Source organism: Lepidochelys kempii, chromosome 3 (genome assembly GCF_965140285.1).
Source record: "Lepidochelys kempii isolate rLepKem1 chromosome 3, rLepKem1.hap1, whole genome shotgun sequence".
NCBI lineage: Eukaryota > Metazoa > Chordata > Testudines > Cheloniidae > Lepidochelys > Lepidochelys kempii.
This window is the reverse complement of record NC_136382.1, coordinates 206,985,682-207,011,622: the sequence shown is the minus strand read 5'-3', so window position 1 is coordinate 207,011,622 and position 25,941 is coordinate 206,985,682. Positions and strand designations below refer to the sequence as shown.

The window sequence follows — 25,941 nt, the reverse complement described above, 5'->3', positions numbered from 1 at the left end:
CTGGGATGAAGCTTTTAGTTTTAAGGTTCATGAAACGCTGAATACCAGTCATTGACAAGGATTGTCAGACTTATTCCAATGGACAAGATGTGGTTGAAAAAAAATCTCAATTATTTTTAAAGAGAATTTGTAAAAAAAATCTTTTTTTTACTAACTGTCCCACACATTTTTTGTTCGTTTGGGTTTTTTGATGAAAAACAGAGACCAAGATTTTATTTATTTATTTTACTGAGAAAAAACCCAGCAACATTTTATGGTGCTTAGTTTCCAATTTTCTATTGAAAAATTGGAACATTGCTACCAAAATGAAAATTTCTCACTAACATTTTTCACTTTTCATGGAAAAAAATGTTTCAGTGAAAAACCAGTGACCAGCTGAACAATACAGCTTATGAATGGGTTTTCAAAAAAGCTCACTGAGCGCATGCTTTTGAGAAACCCGAGCTTAGGGACTGGTTTTTATTTGGTCCTGGGGAACTGCTCAGCAGCTCTGAAAATCAGGTGTAAACCTATAAAACTACATCAGAAAGCAATTTGTTAATGGACAAAAGTGCAACATACAGCACACATTTCATACACACACAGAGACAGAGTGGCAAGATTAATGGACAGGAGATACACTGGTACAGCTAGAGAAATCTCAGACTGCACACAGTGGGATGTGTTTGTTTAACTGGCATAAGAAAGAAAAGTGCTCAGAGTATTTAATGGAAATCAGTGGGGTTTTGGCTCCTAAGTCTCTTAGGTTCTTTTGAAAATTTTACCCCTTGTGATTAAAGAAAGATTCTGAAGCCTGATAGAATTTGGTTTCCACCAGTCTTTTGGGGTGAACTTTCCATGGCACGGCAGGCTCTTAAATTTCCCTTTCCATTGCATTTTCATTAACTGGAGATTGAGAATGGGTCAGCAGATCTATACACGTCTTGTATTCCTTCCACCTAATTTCTTTTACAGGATGTTGGATATCTAACTGTTTCTCCAGTGGGTAGGATTAAAAACTAGGATCCATCACACAACCATAGTACACCCTTGCTCTTTATTGACCTTGCTGAACCTGTCTGAAATTAATTCCCCAATCTTAGCTTTCAAAACCAGAGATTTAAAAGACCTATTAGATCAGCCTATTACTAGCAACTCGAGACCCCAGCTAAGGGCCTGTCTACATAGGGAAGTTTTTCTGGAATAAGGTAAAGTGTGAATTTAATGCACTGTAGCTATTCCAGAATAACTCCTCATGTGGACACTCTCATTCCAGAATACAAGTGCCCACACAGGAACGATTCTGAAAGAGCTATTGTGGAACACCTTATTCCAGACTCAATTGTGCCATGTAGACAAGCCCTAAGATCAGTACTCCTTTTGTGATAGACGCTGTACATATACATGGTAAGAAGCAGTTCCTGCCCTGAAGAGCTTACACTCCTCGTAGACTAGACAGACGAGGTTGTCCTAACCCCATTTTACAGATGGTGAATTAAGACACAGGGAGATTAATTGACTTGCCCGACATTAATAAAGATAGTGTGACCCAAGTCACTTGAATCACAGCTGAGTGCCATAATCACAAGACCATACTTCGTTCCAATTGACCACCCCATTCCATCCCCTTGCCAATGCAAGATTGCTCCATACCACCCATTTTCTAGTGCTTTTAAAGCCCTAACTAATGGGACTTCAAAAATGTCCTTTGGGAGCCTGTTAGCCAAATAAACTCCTGACTGCCCCTGCCGCCCCATCCAACCCCCTCTCTCATTCCTGACTTGCCCCCCAGGACCCCTGCCCCATCCAACCACCCCTTCTCCCTGCCCCCAGACTGCCCCCGGAACCCCTGCCTCTGACTGCCCCCTGTTGCCTCATCCAACCCCCCCTCCTTCCTGATGGCCCCCTGGACCCCTGCCCTATCCAACCCCCCTGTTCCCTGCCCTCTGACCGCCCCGACCCCTATCTACACCCCAGCCCCCTGACCACCACCCCAAACTCCCCTGCCCTGTATCCAACCCGCCCTCCCCCCCCGCTCCCTGCCTCCTTACTGTGCCACCCAGAGCACCGGGTCAGGCCACAGCTCTGCAACTGTGCTGCCCAGCCACCCAGAGGGTTGCACTGGTGGCGCGGCACGCTGCGGCTGTGTGGGGAGGGGAAACAACTGGGGCGGGGCCGGGGACTAGCCTCCCAGGCCAGGAGCTCAGGGGCTGGGCAGGACGGTCCCGCGGGCCATAGTTTGCCCACCTCTGCTATAAAACCCTAGCTCACTATAAAAATGTTGACACCAGCACATCTAATAGGTTAGGTTGGCATGCTGAGTGGATCTAGGAGTAGAATTACAAGCTCTAGGACTGTGGGAATTGCTCCACTGGATCAGACTCCTGGTCCATCGACTCGAGAATCCTATGTCTGACAGTGGTCAGCATGAAGTGCTCTGAGAGGAAGGTGCAAGAAACCTTGCAGTGCACAATTATGGAATAACCTGCCCAAAGGGCACAAGTTCTTTCTAACCCCAAGAGTTGGTAGCTGGCTTACACCCTGAAGCATGACGGTTTATATCCCTTTGAACATTTTTTTAACCCTATCTAGTGTAACTGGGGATATTAAAATCCTCTACTGGTGTGAATCAGCACAGATTCATTGACTTCAAAGGAATTCCGCCCATGTACACTAGCGGATAATTGGACTCTACGTGTCTAAACCTTTTAAAATATTTTATGGCAATGAGATCCACAGGTCAGTCATCCCTTGGGTAGAAAAGTGTTTTCTTTTATTCATTTACAAGTTGTTGCCTTTCAGTTTCATTTATTAATAGTAGTAGTAGTTATTGTATTATGGTAGTTCCTAGGAGCCCAACTCATGGGCCAGTACCCCATTGTACTCGGCACTGTACACACACACAAGAGATGGTCCCTCCCAAAGAGTTTACAATATAATTGCAGGTTCCTTTGTTGTGTTATGAGAGGGTAAATAAAAGCACCCAATTACCTTCTCTATATTGTTTGTTATTCGATATACCTATAACTTATCGCCTCTTGTTCATTTCCTCTTTCAAATAAACAGTCTGGCTGGAACCCTCAGGTCTTTGAGCGAAGCAAGTGTTTGAAGTTTAAGTGATTAATCCCTTTCTGTGAGTGAAGGGGCGGAGTTAAACCATGAGATTTATGTATTAAGTCAATGCCAAGCAATCGCTTGAGCTGGTAAACAGGTATGGCACACAGGAAAGTTTTGGAAAGAGTTAAAAGGAGGAGCTCTTTAATGATCTGAAAATCAAAAAGGAATCTTCAAAAAAGTGGAAACATGGATGAACTGCTAAGAAGGAGTACAAAAGAACAGCACAAGCATGTAGAGACAAAATCAGAAAGGTTAAGGTACAAAATGAGTTACACCTGGCAAGGGACATAAAAGGCAAGAAGAGGTTCTTTAAATACATTAGGAACAAGAGAAAGATGAAGGAAAGTGTAGGTCCTCTACTTAACGTGGTAGGAGTGCTAATAACTGATGCCATCAGGAAGGCTGAGGTGTTTAATGCCTATTTTACTTCAGTCTTCACTAAAAAGGTTAATGGTGACCAACACCATTCATATTAACAACAATGGGGAAGGAACACAAGCCAAAATAAGGAAAGAACAGGTTAAAGAATATTTAGATAAGTTAGTTGTATTCAAGTCAGCAGGGCCTGATGAAATTCATCCTAGGATATTTAAGGAACTAACTGAAGCAATCTCAGATCTGTTAGCAATTATCTCGAGAACTCCTGGAGGATGGGTGAGGTCCCAGAGGACTGGAGAAGGGCAAACACAGAACCTATCTTTAAAAAGGGGGAACAAAGAGGACTCGGGGAATTATAGACCAGACAGCCTAACTTCAATACCTGGAAAGATACTGGTACAAATGATTAAAAAATCAATTTGTAAGCATCTGTAGGATAATAGCATTATAAGAATAGACAGCACGGATTTGTCAAGAACAAACCATGCCAAACCAACCTAATCTCCTTCTTTGACAGAGATACTGACCTAGTGGATTGAATATGAGTCAACAATATGATTGTGACTGGTTCAGTCACAGAGATCCCCTTGGGACTGTCACCTGACTTGCTGAAATTACATCTGAGCCCATTTTCCCTGCCTGCTTGGGATTCCAGAACCCTGTCTTGTTAAGCCAGATATGCTAGCCTGCTGCAACACAGACCCAGGGTCTGGGCCATGCCCCCAAAGCTGCAGACTTTAACTAAAAACAGCTCAGCGAGTTACCTGTCTCCAGCACCCAGACACCCGGTTCAATGGGATCCAAACCCCAAATAAATCTGTTTTACTCTGTATAAAGCTTTCCAGGGTAAATTCATAAATTTTCCACCGTCTATGACACTGATAGAGAGATATACACAGCTGTTTGCTCCCCCAGGTATTAATCACTTACTCTGGGTTTATTAATAAACAAAAGTGATTTTATTATGTATAAAAAGTAGGATCTATGTGGTTTGAAGTAATAACAGACAGAACGAAGTAAGTCACCAAGCAAAATAAAGCAAAACCACTCAAGTGTAAGCCTAATACATTAAGAAATTGATTACAGGTAATATCTCCCCCTCAGAGATGTTCCAATAAGCTTCTTTCACAGACTAGACTTCTTCCTAGTCTGGGCCCAATCCTTTCCGCGGTACAATCTCGTTAGTTCCAGCAGACACCTCAGGTGGCAAGCAGGGGTTTTCTAATGACTGGCAGCCTTTTGTCATGCTCCACCCCCCCTTTATAGCTTTGGCATAAGGCTGGAATCTATTGTCTCTCTGGGTCCCCACCCCTCCTTCTAAATGGAAGAGTACCAGATTTAAGATGGATTTCATTATCGGTTGACGTGGTCACATGTCTCTGTAAGACCCCTAGTCTCCATTCCCCATGGGCTGGCCCACACGTACACAGGAAGGCTTTCAAGTAACTAAGGCCATTTATAACTGATTGTTTCTGGAGCACCCTTAATGGCCTCCACTTAATATGTTTACATCAGTGATACAAGTTTATATCTTATTCTCCTAACTCCAGATATAGAAATACATGCAAACAAATATGATGAACACACTTTGTAGATTACAAGCTTTCTAATGGCACCATACAAGGGGTATTTAGCATAAATCATATTCCAGTTATGTCACATTAATAAGCGTACTTCCATAAAGCATATGGAGTGCAACGTCACAGTGATGCAGTTGTAAAAAAGGCTAATACTGTTCTGGGGTATATTAATAGGAATGTCATATATAAGACAGAGGAGGTAATTGTCCTGTTCTACTCAGCACTGGTGAGATTTCCGCTGCCACTCCATTGTGTCCATTTCTGGGCACCATGCTTTAGGAATGATGTGAAGAAATTTGAGAGAGTCCAGAGGAGAGCAACAAAAATGATCAAAGGTTTAGAAAATCTGACCTATGAGGAAAGGCTAAAAAAACTGGGGCATGTTGAGTCTGGAGAAAAGAAGACTGAGAGCATACCTGATAACAGTCTTCAAATATGTTAAGGCCTGTTATAAAGAAGACTTTGATCAACTATTCTCTATGTCCACTGAAGGTAGGACAAGTAATAATGGGCTTAATCTGCAGCAAGGGACATTTAGGTTAGTTATTAGGAAAAATGTCTAACTACAAGGTTAGTTAAGATCTGGAATAGGCTTCTAAGGGACTCTGTGGAATCCCCATTATTGTAGGTTTTTAAGAACAGGTTGGACATACGGCTGTCAGGGATGGTCTAGGTTTACTTAGTCCTGCCTCAGCATAGGGAGCTAGTCTTGATGATCTTTCAAGGTCCCTTCCAGCACTATATGCTATGCTTCTATAAATTAGAAGATAAAAAATGTAGAAAATTGATAAGAGAAGCTGAAGACATCAGGAAAAATCCATGGCTGACTGGGCTAAGGACAGTTAGGAGTTTTTAAAGTAATTTAGGAACAAAAGAAATCCTAGCAATGGTATAGGTCCACGATTATATGGAGATGGTAAAATTGTTAATAATGATGCAGAAAAGGTAGACACGTTCAATAAATATTTGTTCTATATTTGGAAAGAAGCAAGAGCGATGTACTCCTATCATACAAGGCTAATGAAGTACTTTCCAGTCTATTAGTAACTAAGGAGGATGTTAAACAAGTAGGGCAATGATTTTACCTCTGTATACAGTGAGACCAACACTGGAAAAGTGCATCCAGTCCTGGTGTTCTCATTTTAAAGAGAATGTTGAAAAATTGGAAAGGATGCAGAAAAGAGCCACAAAATGATTTGAGGGCTGGAGGAAATGCCTTAAAGTGTCAGATTTAAGGAGCTTAATCTGTTTAGTTTATCAGAAAGAAGATGGAGTGAGGTGACTTGATTACAGTGTATACGTACCTTCATGGTCAGAAAATACCACATAGTAAAATACTCTTTAATATAGCGGAGAAAGGCAGAACAAGAACTGAAGCCAGACAAATTCAAATTAGAAATAAGGCACACATTTTTAACGATGCAGGTGATTAACTGTTGGAACAAAATACCAAGGGAAGTGGTGGATTCTCCATCTCTTGATGTTTTCAAATCAAGATTGGATTCCTTTCTGGGAAATTAGCTAGATGTAAATAATTGGGCTTGGTGCAGGGGTAACTGGGTGAAATTTTAATCGTCTGGGTTATAAAGCAGGTCAGGCAAGATCATCTAACGGTGCCTTCTGGCTTTAAACTCTGAGAATCTACGAATTCCATCTGCCATTGTGTTGCCCATTCACCTACCTTTGTTAGGTCCTCTGAAAGTTCTTCACAGGCTTCTTTGGTCTTGACTATCTTAAATAATTTTCATCTGCAAACCCTTACCACCTCACTGTTCATGCTTTTTTTCAGTTAATTAGATAAATGTCTTAAACATCCCAATTCCTGCTATAAAATCTTGGTGTACACTCCTGTTATCCTTTTGCCATGTTGAAGACTGATCATTTAACTCTTTGTTGTCTGACTCTTAGCTAGTCGCTGATCCATGGCAGCACTTTACTTCTCACCCCAGGGGTGCTGTAATTTCCTTAATTCTTAATTGTTATTATTTACCGGCATTGAAGTAGTGCCTAGGGGGTCCCAATCATGGACCAGGACCCCACTGTGCTAGGCACTGTACAAGCACAGAACAAAAAGTCAATCCCTGCCCTGAAGAGTTTACAATCTACAATGAGCGACAACAAGACACCTAGGTGTTTTATATTTCTGTTTTCAACTATCATGTCAGCCAGTTTTCCTGGCACTTAAGTAAGCTTGGTTGGTCTGTGTGACCCAGAGACCTCTTCGTGCCCACTGACGGAGGTGGGTGCATACGAATTACAGGAATCCCCTGGGTCTGGTATCTACAGACTGGTTCACCAAAGAACGCCATGCAAGGTCTCTAACGAAAGCCTGTGTCACACTGTTCATCATAATCACTGCACAATGTATGTACGGATAATATGTAAAGAGTTATGTATATAGACTGAAAATTATTTCAGTGACTAGGGGTTGGTGACCAGAAAAGGTGAGAGACAGGTTTCTTTCAGGCAAAAGATGTTTATCTCTGTCTACATGTAAATTGCGTAATGTATGTTTCACCTGAGCAGCCTGCTAATGAAGTGAATGCAACGTCTCCAGGGGAGAGCCTCAACAGGAAAACACAAACAGTGGGGTTATGCTTTTACAAGGGCAGACAATAGATTTTGGGGTTTTTTTAGACTATCACTGTAGAGACAGAAACAACCTCTGAATCTTCCCACTGAAGTGGGAAGAGAGCAGCATCCTCTATGTATACACATAGCGTCCAGAGGGATGGCATGCCCGCAAATTAAGAACAAGTTTTTGACAGTGAAGGCAATTAACCACTGGAACAACTGACCCAGGGATGTGGTGGATTTTTCCATCGCTTGGAATCATTAACGCAAGGCTGGACGTCTTTCAGAAAAATACACTCACATTCAACCACACGTTATTGGGCAAGATGCAGGGTGAAGTTCTAAGGCCTGTGCTATGCAGGAAGGTCGGAGCAGATGCTCACAATGGCCACAAAACCAGTATTTTTGTTATCTTCCCAGAGCCCCGTGGGGTGATGGGATTTGCCACAGCTTTGTTAGCAGTGTTTTTGGCAGTTCAAAGCATTGGATAAAGTGAGGTGGGTTTGACGGGGGTTGGTCATTTCACTGGTGAGGGTAAGGCCTTGTCAATGGACACCTAATTAATGTTTACCCCATCAGAGTGCCCAGTTCCACCTAAGGCAGTGGTTCCCAAACTTTGACAGCCCGCGAACTAAATTGTGAAATCTCCTGAACCCCCTCCTAAAAATGAATATTTCCAGGGATTTAAGTTTACATTTCCTCAGTGCGATGGATGCGCTTGCTTTGCTCTGCATAGCTCTTGGAAGTCTGGAACCACTGGAGAAATATAAAGTCTCAGGTCTGGTTCAGCATCAAGTCTGTTTCTGTATTTGGTTTTCAGATGTGCATATAGGGTGACCAGATTGCAAGAGTGAAATATCCAGACACATTGGGTTGGGGTGGGGAGACAGACACTGGTGCACAGCCCCGACTGGAGCCAGAAGCACACTGGCTACCAGCGTGCCCCTTCCTGTTGGAGGTGGTCCCATGCTGCTCCCCTTCCCAGCGCCCCCTGGATCCACTATGCCCAGAGCCCCCCTACAACCCTACAAATGCACAGTGCTGTGTACACCCCCCGCTGCCCAGCCCCCACCGCCCACAGCCCCACCACAGCTGCCCAGCACCCTACACAGAACTCCCCACTCACTAGTTTCACAATACACACAGATTTCCCCTCTCTCCCTTCCTCCCTCCCAGTGCCCTTCCCCACAGCCCCACCACCACAACTACACAATGCCCTACACAGACCCCCACTGCCCAGTGCCCTGACACACACAGATCTCCCCCACTTCCCAGCACCCCAAACAGGCTCCCCCTGTCTAGCACCCCAAAACACACAAACCTCCCCCACTGCCCAGCACCCTCCACACTCTCACAGCCCAGCACCCCCCACACACCTCCCAGACACTCACCATCACACCCTGCCCCCTTCCCTGGCCACACTCACCAGCCCTGCTGGGAGGTCTCTGGCTCCTAGGGTCAGAGCGGCGAGGGGGGTCTCCAGACTCTCCACATCCTGCGCCCACCACAAGCACGAGCTCCGTGGCTCCCATTGGCCAGGAAAAGCACCAATGGGAGCTGCCGGAGCCATGGCACAGGGCTTGCAGGTGCCAGCAGCACGCAGACCCCTCCCCCCCCAAGAGCCAGAGGGACCTGCCAGGGGGCAAGGTGGGCAGCCCTGGTGGTGCTTACCTGGGGCGGCTCCCATCCCGGGAAGCATCCGGCAGGCAGGTCCCTCTGGCTCCTAGGGTTGCTGGTCGGGTCGGTGGGGGTGGGGGGGAAGGGCTCTGTGCTCACTCCCGGCCGCGGTTGCGGTCCGGACGGTCCCGGTATCAGGACAAAGGGCGTCCCAACCGATGTAAGGTCGGGACGTGGGACAAGTCCCCTAAAATCAGGATGTCTGATCACCCTATGTGCATACAAGGAAAACACTTTTTCGCATAACTGTGTTGTTGAAAATGGTAACAAAACTGCAGCAGCTTTTCCTGCCAGAAGGGGGTTCTTGCTTCTTAAACTCAGCCAAAAGTTGATCAATGACAGATTTCTGAAACTCCTTTTCAGTTCGCAATCACAGGAGATCTCAATCAATTTATCTTTTTCCTCAGTGTTCAATATCTGTGTTGAGAAAGTGGTATCATCAAAAGGGTTGTGAATCCAGTCATTATCGCCTGACATAGCTGAAAAGTATTCCCTGAAAGTTGTGCAAAGTCCTTTTAGGTGTGCAATTATATTGGTTTTAGTTAGTCCAACTGAAGTTTATGTTCTGCCAGGAAGTCATGAAGATTACTGAAACACTCAGTTTGATTGTTTTCCAAACAACTTTACCAGAACTGCAACTTCTTTACCATGGATTCAACTCGCTCTTGCACATTGAAAACTGTTACATTGAGGCCCTGAAGAGATAAATTTAGGTAATGAAGTCTTGAGAAAATATCTGCTAAATAAGCTAGGCTCTAGAACCAGACATTATTTTCCATACAGCTGGCAAGGTGGAAAGGGTGGGTGTTGAAAAAAACTAGGATTTCTGTTCTAAGCTCAAACAAGCGCACAAGGATTTTGCCCTGTGAGAGCCATCTAACTTCAGTATGGGTCAACAGACAATTGTGTATATTGCCCATTTCTTCACAAAGTACATGAAATATTCTGGAATTTGTTGGCCATGATTTTATGAAATTCACCATTTTCACTACATTGTCCAGCACTTCCTTCAGTCCCTCAGATATGCATTTTGTTGCGAGGACTTGTCTATGGATACTGCAATGAGTCCAAGAGACTTTTGATGCAATCTTTTTTGTTCGAGCTACAAATCCAGTATACTTCCCCGTCACTGATTTGGCCCCATCAGTGCAAATGCCTAGGCAACGAGACCAATCTATTTCCTTTTCTTGAAAATATGCATTAGTCAGATTGAACATATCTTCTCCAGTTGTACGTTCTTCCAATGGTCAGCCAATCAACAAGTCTTCTTCGACCATACCTTCATTCATATAACGTACAAACAGTAGCAAAATAGCTAGATTAGTGACATCAGTTGATTCTTCCAACTGTATAGCATAATATGGACTATTTTTCACTCTATGTACAATTGTGGTCTCTACATTATTTGACATGTCATTAATTCTTCATGACAACGTATTATTGGACAAAGGTACCATGTCAATCCTTCTTGCAGGCTTTTCTCCAAGCATGCAATGAACTACGTCTTTTATACATGGACCAATCAAGCTCTCTGCTATGGTATGGGCTTCTGAAGCTTTTGCTACTCGGTAGCTCACGCGATACGACACTTCGACTTCATTTTCATTATCAGTACTTGCTTTGGATATAAAACTGGTCATGTCACTTTTCCTCTCAGCTAATTTTCGCTTGAAAAAAATCAACAGGCTTGTCAAGTTGTGCAGAGTGCCTAGTTTCTAAATGGCACCGAAGTAGAGAAGGTTTGAGGCTGCTGTTTGCTAGAACATCACCACAAATCACACACAGTGGTACCGGACGGTCTTGATCACCAATGCATGTAAAGCCATATTTTATATAATCATCATCATATTTTCTTTTCTTTGTAAGTGACTTTCCAGGACCATCATGATCATTAGACTTAGATTTTCTACAGTGTGGACTTGAGGAAACACTAGCGGATTCTTGCGTCTTTACACTTTCCTTTTTCAGCCACTTATCCATTGAACTCGTGTACATACGTTCTAATAAAAACAACACAGAGAGACTGCTAACAGCCCACAAACTAGAAAATGAGAAGATTCACTCAAGTCTCACTGAAGCAAAACACACTCCAGAGGAAATGACAATTACTGAGGCACCTTAACACTGCTACACGGGCTACAACATGCTTCCAGCTGGTTTGACTCACAAACAGCTTTTCTTCTGCCAAGAGGTCCATCCCTACAAGGGTGCCCTGCGAGGGACAAATTAGCCTGGACCACCCCTCACATACAGCGTGGCCCCTGCTCACTCTGCCCTCAATGCCAACTTTCCCGGTGACAAGGACAGGGGTTCGAGCTGCCACCTGCATGCCTAGGGTCTCGGCTGCTGCCCTACCCACCACAGGGCTCAGGCTAATGGCCCACACTCCATGGGGCTCCTGCTGCTGGACTCCACTGACCGCCCCGGTCAACTGAGCTCCACTGAGCTTGGGCTGCAGGTCCCACTGATGGGGGCAGGGCTCAGGCTGCCAGTCCCAACTGCCCGGCCCTGCTCTCCCTGGGGCTCAGGCTGCCAGCCCTGCGTGGAGCGCTGGGGTTCAAGCTACCGGCTCCCCCGCTCACAGGGGCAAGGCTCGGGCTGCCAGCCCCAACTGCCCAGCCCCGCTGTCCCTGGGGCTCGGGCTGTCTGCCCTGCAACCGAGTCCCATCTGTTGCCTCCAATGCCTGGGGTCCTCTGGCCGCCATTAGTGACATTTTTCTGGCGAATCCCCTGTAATGTTCTGCAAACCCCCAGGGGTTCGCAAACCCCAGTCTGGGAACCACTGACCTAAGGATTAGGAGTGGGAGGGGAGACTTGTAGACTCATGAGCTTGGGTCTCCTAAGATGATGACACTGAGCTGTCCAGAGGAGTGACATGGTGCTGAAATTACAGGACAGGCCCTGGGACATTGCCTTGCAGATAGAAACTAAAAGTTCCACTCCCAGATTTAATTTCTGTTCATTATGAAAAGTCGAAGCCAGAATATGAGTGCAGTGTATTTCGTTTTAGCTGCCACCAGGCATTGCTTTTCTACGCTTTTCTACGCCACTATTTCATAACAATTGTTTCTCAATTACACCAGTGCAACTCTGGTGTAACTCCACTGAGTATCGTTACTCCGGATTTACCCTGGTATAACTGGTCAGAAGCTGCCCTACTGCCTTTATATTGGACAACAAACTATAGTTCACTTCGAGCAGTGAAGTGCCTTCCTGTTTTAGGCAATTGACACCATGCATACTTCTGCAAATGACTGGTAATAAGATTTCTCTATTTCTCCACTTGGATTGCAAACTACAACTGATCCTCCCAAACCAGTCTGAAAGTCTTTCTTTAGTTTAGACTGGGAGAGAGGTCACGTTACACAGTAATCTTCCATAGTGCAGATAAGTCACCTGCTTCTAAAAATACCACAAACATAAAATATGATGAGGGAAGCCACTAGTGATATTAATTTCTGCTGCTACAGTCACTATGGGCCTTAGTCCAAAAAAAAAAAAAGGAAATGAGAAGCAGAAGGAATAGTAAAACCGTATAAATCATTCAGAAGTATTTAAAAACAAGTTTCTCAGTATCAGATTCTACTGGTTTATGCCTACATCGTGAACCTGCACTAAATGTATTCATAAATGACTTGTAAATTATATATATATATCTATATATGTTTCAGTTTAAAGCCTCTGACAAATATTTTCTATCTAATACCACAGTTTGGTCTACAAATCCTCGTCTTTTTTCCATTAAAATGCTTCCATTGTGTCTCTGTAGTTACTGCCCTTCTTAAATACCATGGCATTGTGAGTCACTGCCTCTATATCCATACAATAGGAAGAATCAAGAGTACATAGATAAACCAATGCTGTAAACTTTATACACTCAACAAGTCCTCTTTGCAGACAATTAGGGCCAAAAGATAAATATTGACACATTAGACTATTTTCTCAATTTGTTTTTGTTGATTGTCTGTGCAATCTGATGGGGCAAAATTCCACTTTTCTGATATCTGAGCTTCTTGGCTAATAGAAACAAATAAAGTAAAGGCTTCTGTCCACAATGGGCTAGGAACATCTATTGTTGGGAAGCACTAATCGGATTAAATTGGCTCCTAGTTCTATTGCTGGGGGCTAACTCATTCCAAAATTTTTCACATCTCAAGGGGATGTGTCATTGTTGCTTTTTCACTATTTAAATCTGATGGATAGAAAGAAATAAGTAAAGGCTTGAGATTACAGCAATGCCTGCTGCAATGTGAACAAAGAACAGGGATGAGTGCAAACGCACAACGTTAAACTCACTTCAGGGACAGAGCACTGGGTTTGTACAGTGCATCTAAATCCCATTTTCATGGCTGGAATTTGTTAGTCACAAAACGGCACATTAAGAAAAAAAATGAGTGACTATGTAAAGAATATCGAAGCACCTTTTAAAAAAATAACATCGAAGCTACTATTTAGCATGAATCATGATATGCTTCCCTCTGTGTATATTTGTAGAAATATCAGTTAAATACTGCTAATGAAGGAGAAAAGGTAAAATGCTGTTTTCTATTTCAGGTTGTTTTCTATTAGCATTTTAATATGTATCCATTGCATTAGCCCCTTAAAAGAAACAAACACATTCATGCAAGTGACAATTTTAGTTAGCCTAAATAGGCAGCCTTAAATAATGTCACTCATCACTATATGAGTCATGAGGTACATTTTTGCCTACAGTCTGATAATTTTCAAAGCTATTGGCAACCTGGGAATTTTCCTTCCTTATCACTAGGGCTCAGCTAACTTCACTAACACTAATCAGAGCTGGAATCATTCATTCAAGGATTGCATGATCATGTTTTTCTTTAGCAGTGACAGCTGCCTGAGCCACATTAGCAATGCAGATGAGTCAGCCTAATAGGTTAATGCAGAACACGCGAAAATTAGGTTTAATCCCCAGTGAAATAATCTACCATTTTCACATTTCTTGATGTTGGGATAGAGACATTGGTAGTGACTCAATTAGATGTAACGTAGATCAAAGCAAATTTACCTTCTGCCTGAACCTTTCCAATAGTTTAGATAGACGAATATAAGGGTTCTTTACTAATTGGGGAATGGCTGTAGGGGAAATTATTTTAAAAGCAAGAATTGCTTTTCAGCTTTAAACCGAATAATTGCTTTTTTTTACAAACTCCCGTGTACACAATTTAGCTGGATACCACTGTTTTGTGCCCAACGCCTACAAACGTATATCTCTTTTCAGTGCAATGCTTTTAAATGAAAACATTTGGAATTAAAAAAAAATAACGCTATTCATTTTTAATGTCCCATACTCCAATATCACCACTGGGGTTTGAAAGAGTTTGAGTTATAAGGGAAGCATAAAGGAAAAAGCCAGTGTGTTTCTATCTAATGTTTTCATTCTTGGGGAATAACATATCAAACAGCAATCTCTTTCAGTCATAAAGGAAAGGAAACAAAAAATTACATGCCCTCAGTTGCCAAATTATTTTTTACCTTGACATCTTAATTCTTAATCCTTGTGTGTGGTCAAATCAGTCTACTATAGACAACCAATCAAGCAATTATTCCTAAATTATATTTGCCCAACTCACATTGATTGGTTATTCTTTTCTTATTGGGTAAGCTCATTAATTCTGAGCAGCTTGCTTATTATGCTTTCCACATCATTTTCTTTCTGAGCCTATCTACTCACACCAGCCTGCTGATGTTTCAAGATGCCATACAGAAAAAAGGCCTAGTGATCTATTGCATTGTCTCTTCCAGCAATTACAATTCACATTGCTGATTAACTTTGATGTGAAAACTAATGAGATAAGGCAAGTTATCAAGGCGGACCTGATCGTCATCTCATTTATACAGCATTTGCCATCGGTGAATGACAAAAACTAATGAAGATGTATCTGACAGCAGGCTGAGCTGAGACAGAATTTCGTTTCTCATCAGCAAGTGCTTTGCTTCTAATTCATCAGTCTATCTGAAACATGTTGAAATTAGCTTAATAATGAAAACACTTCATCTAAATGGACAAATGTTTACATTAAAATAACTACATGATAAATAGATGTTAAAGATTTTATGCCATCTTGAGTCTAAACAATAGAGTAAAAATATGTTCTAATATTCACTAAATCATTCCTATGAAAATTCAATATATGCTATTATACTCATAACTGAATGTTCCCCTATTTATGGTTTAACAAATGGTGTCAGATTGTTGTTGTTTTTAAATTTACTGTTAGGACAGCAATAATTTACTTCCATGAGATGGTAGTAAGGAGAGAAACAGAAGTAGATATTGATTAAAGTTTACGAGAATTGTTCACATGGTGTTTCTCAATAAACTATTAAAAAAAAATAAAAACATACCTTAGAACCCTAACATTCCCAGATGTACAATTTTGCCACTATTGTAAATTAAAGAAGCATATGCTAACATATACTTTGCCCTAAGAACAAATTTGAAAGATGTATAAAAAATATCTATATTTGTCCAGACACTAAAGCACAAAGGACACACTGCAACTCACATAAATACATCAAAATTTCTTGACCAAGGCACTGGGTCCAAAAAGTTTAATATAATGACACAGTCTAGTTTAGAATTGTTCCTGATGAAATATAAAGGCAGACAGTCTCATTTCTCAATATTGTGGTTTCAATATATTTATTTATGAGAGAATATTTCATATTTGTGGTGCACATTTCCAAATGTTTACAATATGCCTAAACATGATTCCAATATGCATTTGTATCTGGAACAAAATATTCTCTAATTCAGTGGGTTTCAACATTTTTCATTTGTGGACCCCTCAAAAATTTCACATGGAGGTGCAGACCCCTTTGGAAATCTAAGGCATAGTCTGCAGACCCCCAGGGGCCCACTGACCACAGGTTGAAAACCACTGCTAGAATCATAAGAGATTAAAAGTACTTTTTTATTATAATAGACAAATGAATGTTTCTTTAAAGCAGAATTTTGCCAGAACTGTGAAACTATCTTTTTACAAAGTATTTTTTAAATAAATCATTGATGCCTGAATAACAAACACAGCTGTTAAAAGATCCTTCTCCATTACTGTGATTTTTTCTTCCTCTGTAATAAACATATTGATAGCCTACACTGCTGTCTCCTCAAGCAAAACAAATTTTTAATACCTAAGTAACATCAATTTCAGCAAGTGAGAGAAAGAAGCAATTCTAAGTGATTAACAGTTAACATACAGTGACATCAAAAATCACAGTAATTCCCAGAAAAGTTTCATGAGATTAAAAAAATAAATAAAAATGAAAAGATGAGCCCAAAATCATGATGGGATTACTAAAAATCAGATCAGTGAATCGCTTTTAGTGCAGTGGTTACTGAAGTTGACACAAAGTTAAGAATACTGACTGTTGTTGTGACATTGGTATAAAACCTGGAGGATTCTTATTGTTTTTAGAGTATCAGTTCTAGACAATTTTTGTTTGATCAGTCTGGTCAAGACATACTTTACCAGCTTTCAGTCCTCATATTTTAAGGACATCTGCAATCCAAAACTGAAACACAAGGAAGACAGGTTGACATTGTTTTTCAAGATTAGCCCAAAGTACCTACATCCTGAGATTGTTAAAGGAAGAAAACCTGGTTTAAAGCCGTGGCAGCAAATTGCTATTCCAGTGCTGGATTAAATGTAAAAGCTCTTCACAGAACTGAAGATGAATCCTATATATTAGAAGAAAAACTAGAAAAGTACTTGTTCAAGAGCTAAAGGCACAAGTGGAAAGTTGACTTCAAAGATTTTTTTAATAGTCTGCTAAGTTTATAAAATCAGTTAAGATGTAGAGAGAAGATTGCATTACCTTATTCCCACTACACATAGGAGCATAATGCTAACACCGGGATTATTTTGGCTGAGTAATAGAATTAGACAAGTCTGCAACAATGAATACAGTCCATTAAATGAAATGACTGCAACGACTTTCCCTCACCCGCCCGCAGAAAACAAAGTAGTATGTTTTCCATTTCACCATCTTTCTTTGCACTCAGTGAGGACATTTTGTCCCACCTATATTTCTCTCTTATTTCCTATTTTAACTCTTTTGCACAAATATGCAAACGCATTCACCCCACCTTCGTAACAAGCATTTTCACTCGAACTATCCAAATGCTAAATACAATGGTCAGGATGTTAGTATTTTTCCTTAAATGTATACCTAACAGATCCTTGTGTTCTGATGGTCTCAATCTTTTCTATCTGGGGATAGATAGATAGATAGATTAGATAGATATTCCCCTCCCTCTGTTCCCCATCCCCATTCTTTATCTCTCCAGTCTATTTTAATAAATAACTATAGGCAGCTAAAGGATTTGTTCATTCCAAAGAGTCTCCCCTTCACATTTCTCAGAGGTTCAGCTCAAGGAGACACTGTGATAATAAGAGTGACTTGGGATCTCTACTTTACAATGTCATTGCGAGCTAGTTTTTAAAATGAAAAATATGTACATTATACCTAAAAGCATTACAAGGTTACGGTTTCCTCTCTAAGCATCTATAGTGTTGGTGGAAAGGCAGCTATGGTATACTGAAGACAAGCTACAGGGGGGAAAATAGGGAGAGAAAGCTTTTCTGAAATATACATTTTATTTTTGTGAGTGATCATTATGTTCATTTGATTTGCAATTAGGATTAATCCTCAGCTACCACAATTATTTTTTCTTATGGCTTTTCCTAATTAACCTCTAATTTTCCTGCTAGCTCTTTTTTTTTTCTTTCTTTAATGCCAAGCACTTTACTATCTGACTTTAAGGCCAGACAACCATGACCAATGTTACGTTGGTCCTCAGAAATGTATTAAGCAAACTCTCATGCACGGATACCCTATTCACTGTCCAAAAGCCTGATCCTAAGTTTCTAACCAAGCAGTATTTTTAGACTTGCCACTGAACTTGGATTTCCTATTACTTGCTGAAAACTATTATGCGTTGTACTATTGGCTGGAATCCAAAAAATAAAAATCACTACAGATTAATACACAACGTGCTGGTTTCATTAAAGAATTGAACTTTATCATTATATTTAGACCTTTCTAAAAACTATGGAAGATTAATCTTTAAAGTCCTATTCAAAATGGCACTTAGCTGAGAGTTAGATATGAACTGTAGCTATATCTTAATTTTAATATATGTCCTCTATTTTTGAGGAGCTCACAACAAATTACATTATTAAATGCCTGTTTGAGACTAGTTGCTCAACTGCTATTCCAGTGTTATCCTAGAATTTGTTAATAGTGGCTGTTTCAAATAAATTATTAAGCGATAATGAAAAAAAATGCCTGCTTTGAATTTATATATATTTCAGCAGAGAATAATGTTGTATTTAAAACAGTTACTGTGCGCCTTTTGATTTGGAGTTTAAAGTAAATAATATTTCTACATCTAAAACATACTCAAGACAAATGAAAAGCCTCTAGATGCTTTTGTATGGGATGCTGAAGAGCTCTACAAACTTAAAAGCACAACCTCAATTAAGCCCATCTTCATCTGGAAAAAAAATTAGCTACTGAAAGCTGAATATATTAGATAATGCACACTTGCAGAAGAGCATTCTCTTAGCAAAAAATTCTTGATAACCAACCTAAAGCCGGCCTAAGAGTTGCTCAATGCTAATTTTGTTTGAAACTGTTTAACTAACTATGAATAGATATCCATATTCAACAAAGACATAATTAATGGCAACCTTTTCTTCTGCTTAGAAGACATCATAACAAGCAGAAAAGTACAAAAAGATTTCTATAGTAACTAATTTAAGGACAAAGGGTTGACCTCTAGCATTTCATTAAATAAACTGAGTGAATAAAAGAAGACTGACAGTATTCATCCCTGTTCAATTCAAGCAGCCAATTTCAAAATGCAAATCATAATCTGCAGATGTTGGAGCCTGATATATTTTTTAAAAATAGCATTTGTTCAATTTAAGAACATCAGACATTTGAATTTTAAAGAAAAATCAAAACCAATTTTAGGCTTCAGTTTTCGGCCAAGAGCGAATTTATTCATGGTACAGAAAAGGTCTGTAGGTAAGCTGTTTGGTTTTTTCTCTCCCCCTTCAAATGTTTAAAACCATTCTTGTAAACCATTAATTTGATATATTATTTCCAAAACCTTTTCATGGAGACGTTATATTAAAAATCAGATTATTCCTGATTATCACACCAACTAAGTGCCATCCTATTTATACCCTGGTATTTGCCGGATGATAAAAGCAACAATCGAATCCATGGACATCTACTTCAGAGATGCCGTCATAAACTTTGCATTACATTCACAGTGTACTTTATACACACCTACAATTAAATCGAATGCTACACCATTGGTAGGGAACACCAGTTAACCAAGCCAAAGAGAATCCTACATTGCCCCTGTCTAAAACCACTAGATTATTTTAAATATACTCCGGCCGGATAAAGTGGAGGCATACAGAGCACTTGATCTCAAGGGGAGGTAGCAAGCAGGCTGTATCGCTCTCTGTTAGGCTGTGTGCAGAGCAGAAGGTTGGGGGAAAGCTACTTGCCAAGGCTTTGCACTCTAAGTGCCACCGGAGGAGCTGTGGGGGAGGGGAGACTGTGAAAGAAAATATAAACGACATGAAATCAGGATGCAAAGAAGTAAGTGTTCAGGGGGTGGGGGGGAATTGCTTTTATTCGGAGGTAGATCCTGCCACTCTTCCTCCTGCAGACCGTTGGGACTACTTATGGAGGAAGATGCTTTTCCCAGGAGTGAGGGGATCAGAATCTGGCCCTTAGTGTTCTGAATGCTGGTGTTTCTATCTATCTATCATTGGTTTCAGAGTAACAGCCGTGTTAGTCTGTATTTGCAGAAAGAAAAGGAGTACTTGTGGCACCTTAGAGACTAACCAATTTATTTGAGCATAAGCTTTCGTGAGCTACAGCTCACTTCATCGGATGCATACTGTGTTTTCCACAGTATGCATCCGATGAAGTGAGCTGTAGCTCACGAAAGCTTATGCTCAGATAAATTGGTTAGTCTCTAAGGTGCCACAAGTCCTCCTTTTCTTTTTGCTAGCTATCATTGTTACGCTTCCCGGGGTAGGTAAGGAAGGATGTTGGCACCAGCATGAAAGTTGCTTTGCAGAAGTCTGCGGAAGGAATGAAGGGACTGCAGGTCCCTTCTTCAAAGTGCTGAGGCCAAGATCCCATTGGGACTTAGGAGCCTAAATACCTTTGAGGGTCTGGGCCTTAGTACCTCCTGGGAAGGGCTGAGTGTCCACCTGATTCAATGGGAGTTGAAGTTGCTTAACACCTGTGCGAACCCCGTGTTCTGCACTTACAGAAGGGATGGATCTGATGCTCGAATGGGTGTCTTCCATCTCTAACGTCTTTGCTGCTGCCTGGTAAACCCCACTGGAGGCTCTCCAGCAGGAGGGTAGCAATAAGGCATCGCTAAGTAAGAGAGGGAGGTTTAACGATGAACTCTGGATTCAAAATGGCCCAGTCCCCAAACCTGAGATAGGTGAGGTTTTGTGCAGGTTGCAGGAGTCTTTCCACATAGATCAGCTTGTAGGATCGGAGCCCAGAACAGCAGAAGCAAAGGATTTAGTTTCCAGGGGACTCCTCCTTCGCAAAGTGGCACCTAGGCCCAGATCCTGAAAGGTATTACGGCTTCTAACTGCCATGGAAATCAATTAAATGTAGAAGCCTACATCCCTGGAAGAATGTGGTCCTTCGACACCCTTGTGAGCTCCTATGCAGAAGAGAATAGGAGGTGGATGCAGAGAAAAGAACATCTTTATTGTTGACACCAAAACACAACTGCACACTTTAGATGATGACACCGCCGTTCCAAAGCAAGTTATTGTCTCTTTGGAGAATTTACAATTCGAGTGACATGGTCCACGATGCATACTGGAAAGAGAGAAAAACTTAAGATAAAAGATGTGTATTTATCCGTCCAAAGAAAAACAGTATCTCAAGGATCTTTTATTTTCTTGGGATTTGGGGACTGGAGAATGACATGAGAAGGGCATTTTTGATAGATGATGAGTGGTTTGCAATCTTTTTGGCAGGGATGACTAAGGTCCCAGTTCATCAAAACACTTAAATGTACACTTAACTTTAACACTGATTCAATGCGACTTAAGCAGCTACTGAGATGCGTTGCTAAATAAGGATGGTCTTAGGTATGCACTTAAAGTTAAGCACATGCTGAAATATTTTGCTGAATATGGTCTTAGTTTTAAAGAAGGCAAGTCAAATATATCTAGGATTTTCCCTTACATTAATACATTTTTAATACCAGCATTTTAAAGCTACAGGAGAGGTGCTTTCCACAGATATGGAGAAATTTAAAAAAAATTAAAGTATAAAAATAAAACTAATAGAAAAAATGCCTCTTCTAAATATAAAAATCTAGAAATTGTTATGAAATGAAAAACTAACAGTAGAAAAAGTTTGTGGGTATTAAACCATAAGGAATACAGTGTACAATAATGCACAAAAATAAGGAAAGGAAAACCCTTTTTAAAACTGTTTTTCTACTTTTGAGTATTTTCAATATTAATGTTTAAACCCTCAGATGGAAACCTGGGCCCCATTAAAATCAATGGGAGCTTTGCCATTGGCTGCAATGGACCAGGATTTTGCCTTCAGTAGCTGGTAATTTCATTCTTTCTTAAATAAAGAGATATCCATTAATTAATGCTAAACTATGACAGAAAACAACACATGACACCGACCGGAACATTCAATTAATTGTGATTGCTATTTACTAAAACTTCTGAGTCATTCATGGCCTTAAAAGGACAATTAAAATAGTTTAAAATATTGTTGGGGAAATGAAGGCAGAAATAAATTGTGGCTGCCTGTAAATATCATTGCCCATGTAAGGGCAAATGATCAGCAAAATTACCTGAGGTATGTCCCCTTTATTTTGCTTAAATTAAACATTTTAAATATTTCTTAAATAAGTTCATTTAAGCTTCCTAATTGATCAGCATATACTTATTATTCCAGTATTTACCCACAGCCCACCACAATGCTAGGCTTTACCAAGAACAATTACAGCCCATGGTTTTTCTATCCTTGCCAAATATCCTGCAACCATCATACGTAAACAGACCCTGCAGATGTCTCAGGGCAAAATAAATGACTTCCGGATGTCAAGAAAAATAAATGAATTCATTCATTCATGCAAAAGTGAAGGGCACATTGTTTTCATCCTTCAAAAAACACAACACCCTATGTATCTTAAGGTATCAATGAACAAATTCATTCTATTATGACACAAGAAATCTAAAACAGACGAGAGTGCAAAACAAATTCATTTTCTTTTCTCCATGCTCAGATAAATGTTCTAATTTCTTATTAAGTCCCCTGACAATATAATTTTTGAAAGTATCTTTATGGTCAATTAGAATTCAAACCACACACAAACAATTTTTTCTGGTGCGTTTGCCGCTTAGTCTAACTTCTCAGATTAAGATGGTTTCCTTAGCTTTATCGTCTTCTGTAACAATGTGTGTAGAACGCATCTTGAGAACGTACTTTCAGCCAGGCTGCAGATGCACATAATCTCTGTATTCCCGCAATGAAACAGAAAAGGTAGCACTTTTTGCCAAGGGAACAGGAATAACTATTTAAACAAAAACCCAGCCTGTCATTTCCACTTTTCCTTTAAAAAAAAAGAAAAAATCAGACTAGAATATAAGATTGGAAACGCTGGCTGAAAGCTGGACCCTAACTGGAATCTACAATTCAAAGTCAGGTAGCAAACAAGGACTAATGGAATCCAGTGGTCTGGCTCACTCCCCTCCTATTGGAAAACCCACCCCAGGAACTGAAGGGGGAGGAAATCACTGCATGATTTCCTCACATTTTTCTGCTAGGTGACAGAAGAGGCCATGGGACCAACTCCCCCAAACCTGCAGATCCCCTGAGATCCATGGTGACCCCCAGGGAATCAATAACCATTCAAAGCCATCACCTCAGCCATGGATCCATGGTGTCCAGACTCTCTGGCAAAAGGACTCATGCTACCAAGGATTATCCCTAAAGACATAATCTCCAGGATGCCTATCGGGGTGCCCCTATACCTACAGTGTGGGCTGTATTGTATTTCCTGAGGATTATACTACCTCTGTAGGGCATAGGGTTAAGGGGGAGTGAGATGTGTGGTCCTCTCAGCCCTACTCATTCTCACCCCAAACCAGCTCTCTGTGAGGCCTGGGAGAACAGTTAATTGACTTCAATAGGGACTCATCGAGCGAACAGGCGAGCAGGATTTGGATTCCCGTTCAACAAACCACCCTCCTTTACCAGAGCACTTACACATATACTTCAGATGAAACAATTTGGCTGACTTGGTACCGGGGTCCTGAGGGCCTGATCCTGAGAGGTTCTGAGCACCTGCAACTGTCCCTGGAGTCAGGCCTCCCATTTTACACCCCCAGAAATGGACATGTGTGAGCTGATAAAAGTCAAATGACCAATTCTGCCACCCTCACTCGTGCTCCTGACTCCAAGAGGAACCTTACTGACACCAGGGGAGCTATTTTCAGAGGCAGGCACTACTCAGAATGGACAAAGGGTGATGGAATTTGGCCTCACATCAATAAACTCCATTACCGTCTAGTTTTACACTGGTCAGTTCTTTGGAAGAATTAATAAAACAAGAATTCAAAGCTCAGCCCGACCGCTTGGTCATCAAGGATTAATTTTATTGCGTTAAGGGCCCGATTGTGCAAACACTTGGGGTCTGATTCTCATTTACACAGAGTGCCTTTTACACCACATTGGCAATGTAAATAGACCTTAAAGGGGATGTTTGTACAGCACCCTACACTGTGCAGCCCCAATCCCAACTGGAGGGACTTTGGACACAATATTATTATCATGATTGATAATAATAATATATTAATTGCCAATGACGTGTAGAGGGGGCCTAAGTGTAAATCAGAATCTGGCCCTTACTATAGTCCCATTGGACTACACTCAGCTTTCGGATTTACAACCTAATGTAACAAGTCTTCATTATATATCCCTGTTCCATAAAGTTTGTTCTCTCACGCACTTCCACACACCCATATAACATCACATGCCACCCATTACTTCCAACCTATTACAATTCCCCATTGGACAACTTATCCTGAACCAAAAATGTAGCAGGTAAACAAAATTGTGTTAATATTTCCAATATATTTACCCCTGGTTAATTCTTTCAATAAAAGATTCCCCCACAAAAACCAGCAAAACATATTGATGCTGAAGCTGAAGGTAAATTTATATGTGAAAGACACATCCTGATACAAACAGATTAATTCAAATAGTTTTAATCAGGGAATGTCACAGTGAATAAAAGAGTATTTACTTGGAAGGGAAACACTTTAAAGCAAAAATAACTTGGAAATATTAGCTGAGTTTGAAGGGGGTGCCATTCCATCCGAACAGAGTCAGAAATTAACATTTCTGCATTCTGCTAAGTACAGCAGATAGGAAACAATCAACAGGTACCGTCATGCCATTGTGAAACAATGTACAAAGCATGTCCGGTATTAATATTAGACTCCTACTACCACCAAGTATTCTTAAATCAAAGGAACTCTTTAAGAAAACAAACCCAAACTATGCACCACAAATTAATTCAGATCACATCTTTAAATCCATTTTGAGCCAAGCCAGAAGTCCACCCCTTCCGTCAGCTGTTGACTTTCTAAGTGTCCCAGACAGCTGCATGTCTGTCTATAGCTCCCTGAAATGACTTGTCTTGCCCAGATTTCTTAAGACTGCTGACTTCTAATAGCACTCCCTGACAAAGGCTCCACTTTGAGGAGGAGATATGCTAGGCTGCCAGCCAGGATGCTGCAGAGTTCAGGGGCCAGGACCAGGCAGTGCAATCGTCCCTGACTGCCTCTTTAAAACCATGTCACGCTCATGTGACAACTGCTCCTCTGTGCTTGTTTGAACTGTCCCTCCCAATTAGTGGTAATAAGTGACTCTGTAAAGATGAGCAAACATAGTGCATTCATTAGCCCTCGCCAGCCCCCACCGCCCCCCTCCTTCCTGGCCAATCAGTCCCAGAAAATCCCCAGGGCACAACTCAGTTAATACTTGGAGGAAGCTAAACACATCTTGTTTGGAGTGAACAAGTGCTGGCAAAAGGCAAATTAATGACAAGTCATTTGAAGAGTTTGCCTGAAATTATTTTATTCTGTCCACCCACTGAAGAATTGATTATTCTCTGCGTGAAAATATGTCTGAATCAATAAGCTAAAAGCTAAGAGAAAGGAAGGCATGCTCCAACCCCATTTATTTAATCCACTTTTTTTGAGGCATGGCACATAATTTACAGGGCAGAAATTACTAAGCCTTTTCAGAGCAAGAACTAATGACAAGTTCTGGAAAACCTGTGCGATCATCCATCTCCCGGGTGAACTGCAGGCCTGTGCATTCGCCGATCACTATCTCAGCTGTAGTGAAGACTTCCAAGTCACTTATAACATGCCCTCCGACAGTCTTCCCATCCTTATCAGACAGGCAGATGTGGAGATGAGGTGCTTTGTTCAGGGTTCCCACCAAGGAGACGATTTCAAACCTCTCATTTAGATGAATAATCTAACAACAATTAAAACAGCAGAACTGG

At 41.1% G+C, this 25,941-nt stretch overlaps 1 protein-coding gene across 4 annotated transcripts in view; it reads right to left on the bottom strand.

The window, feature by feature from the left end:
* Positions 1-25,941, bottom strand: part of LOC140909751 (bifunctional protein GlmU-like) — a 114,369-nt gene that overhangs the window by 18,140 nt on the left and 70,288 nt on the right. For 3 of the 4 annotated variants that reach the window (XR_013635630.1, XR_013635629.1, XM_073339789.2), the window contains one exon: positions 24,642-25,913. The exons of the other annotated variant lie outside the window; for it this stretch is intronic. Coding sequence is in view for 1 of the 3 variants with exons in the window: in XM_073339789.2 (XP_073195890.1) it covers positions 25,662-25,913 (252 nt within the window). In the remaining 2 variants the exon portion in view is untranslated. Of the gene's footprint in view, positions 1-24,641; positions 25,914-25,941 lie in introns of those variants that run through there. 4 annotated transcript variants of the gene reach the window in all.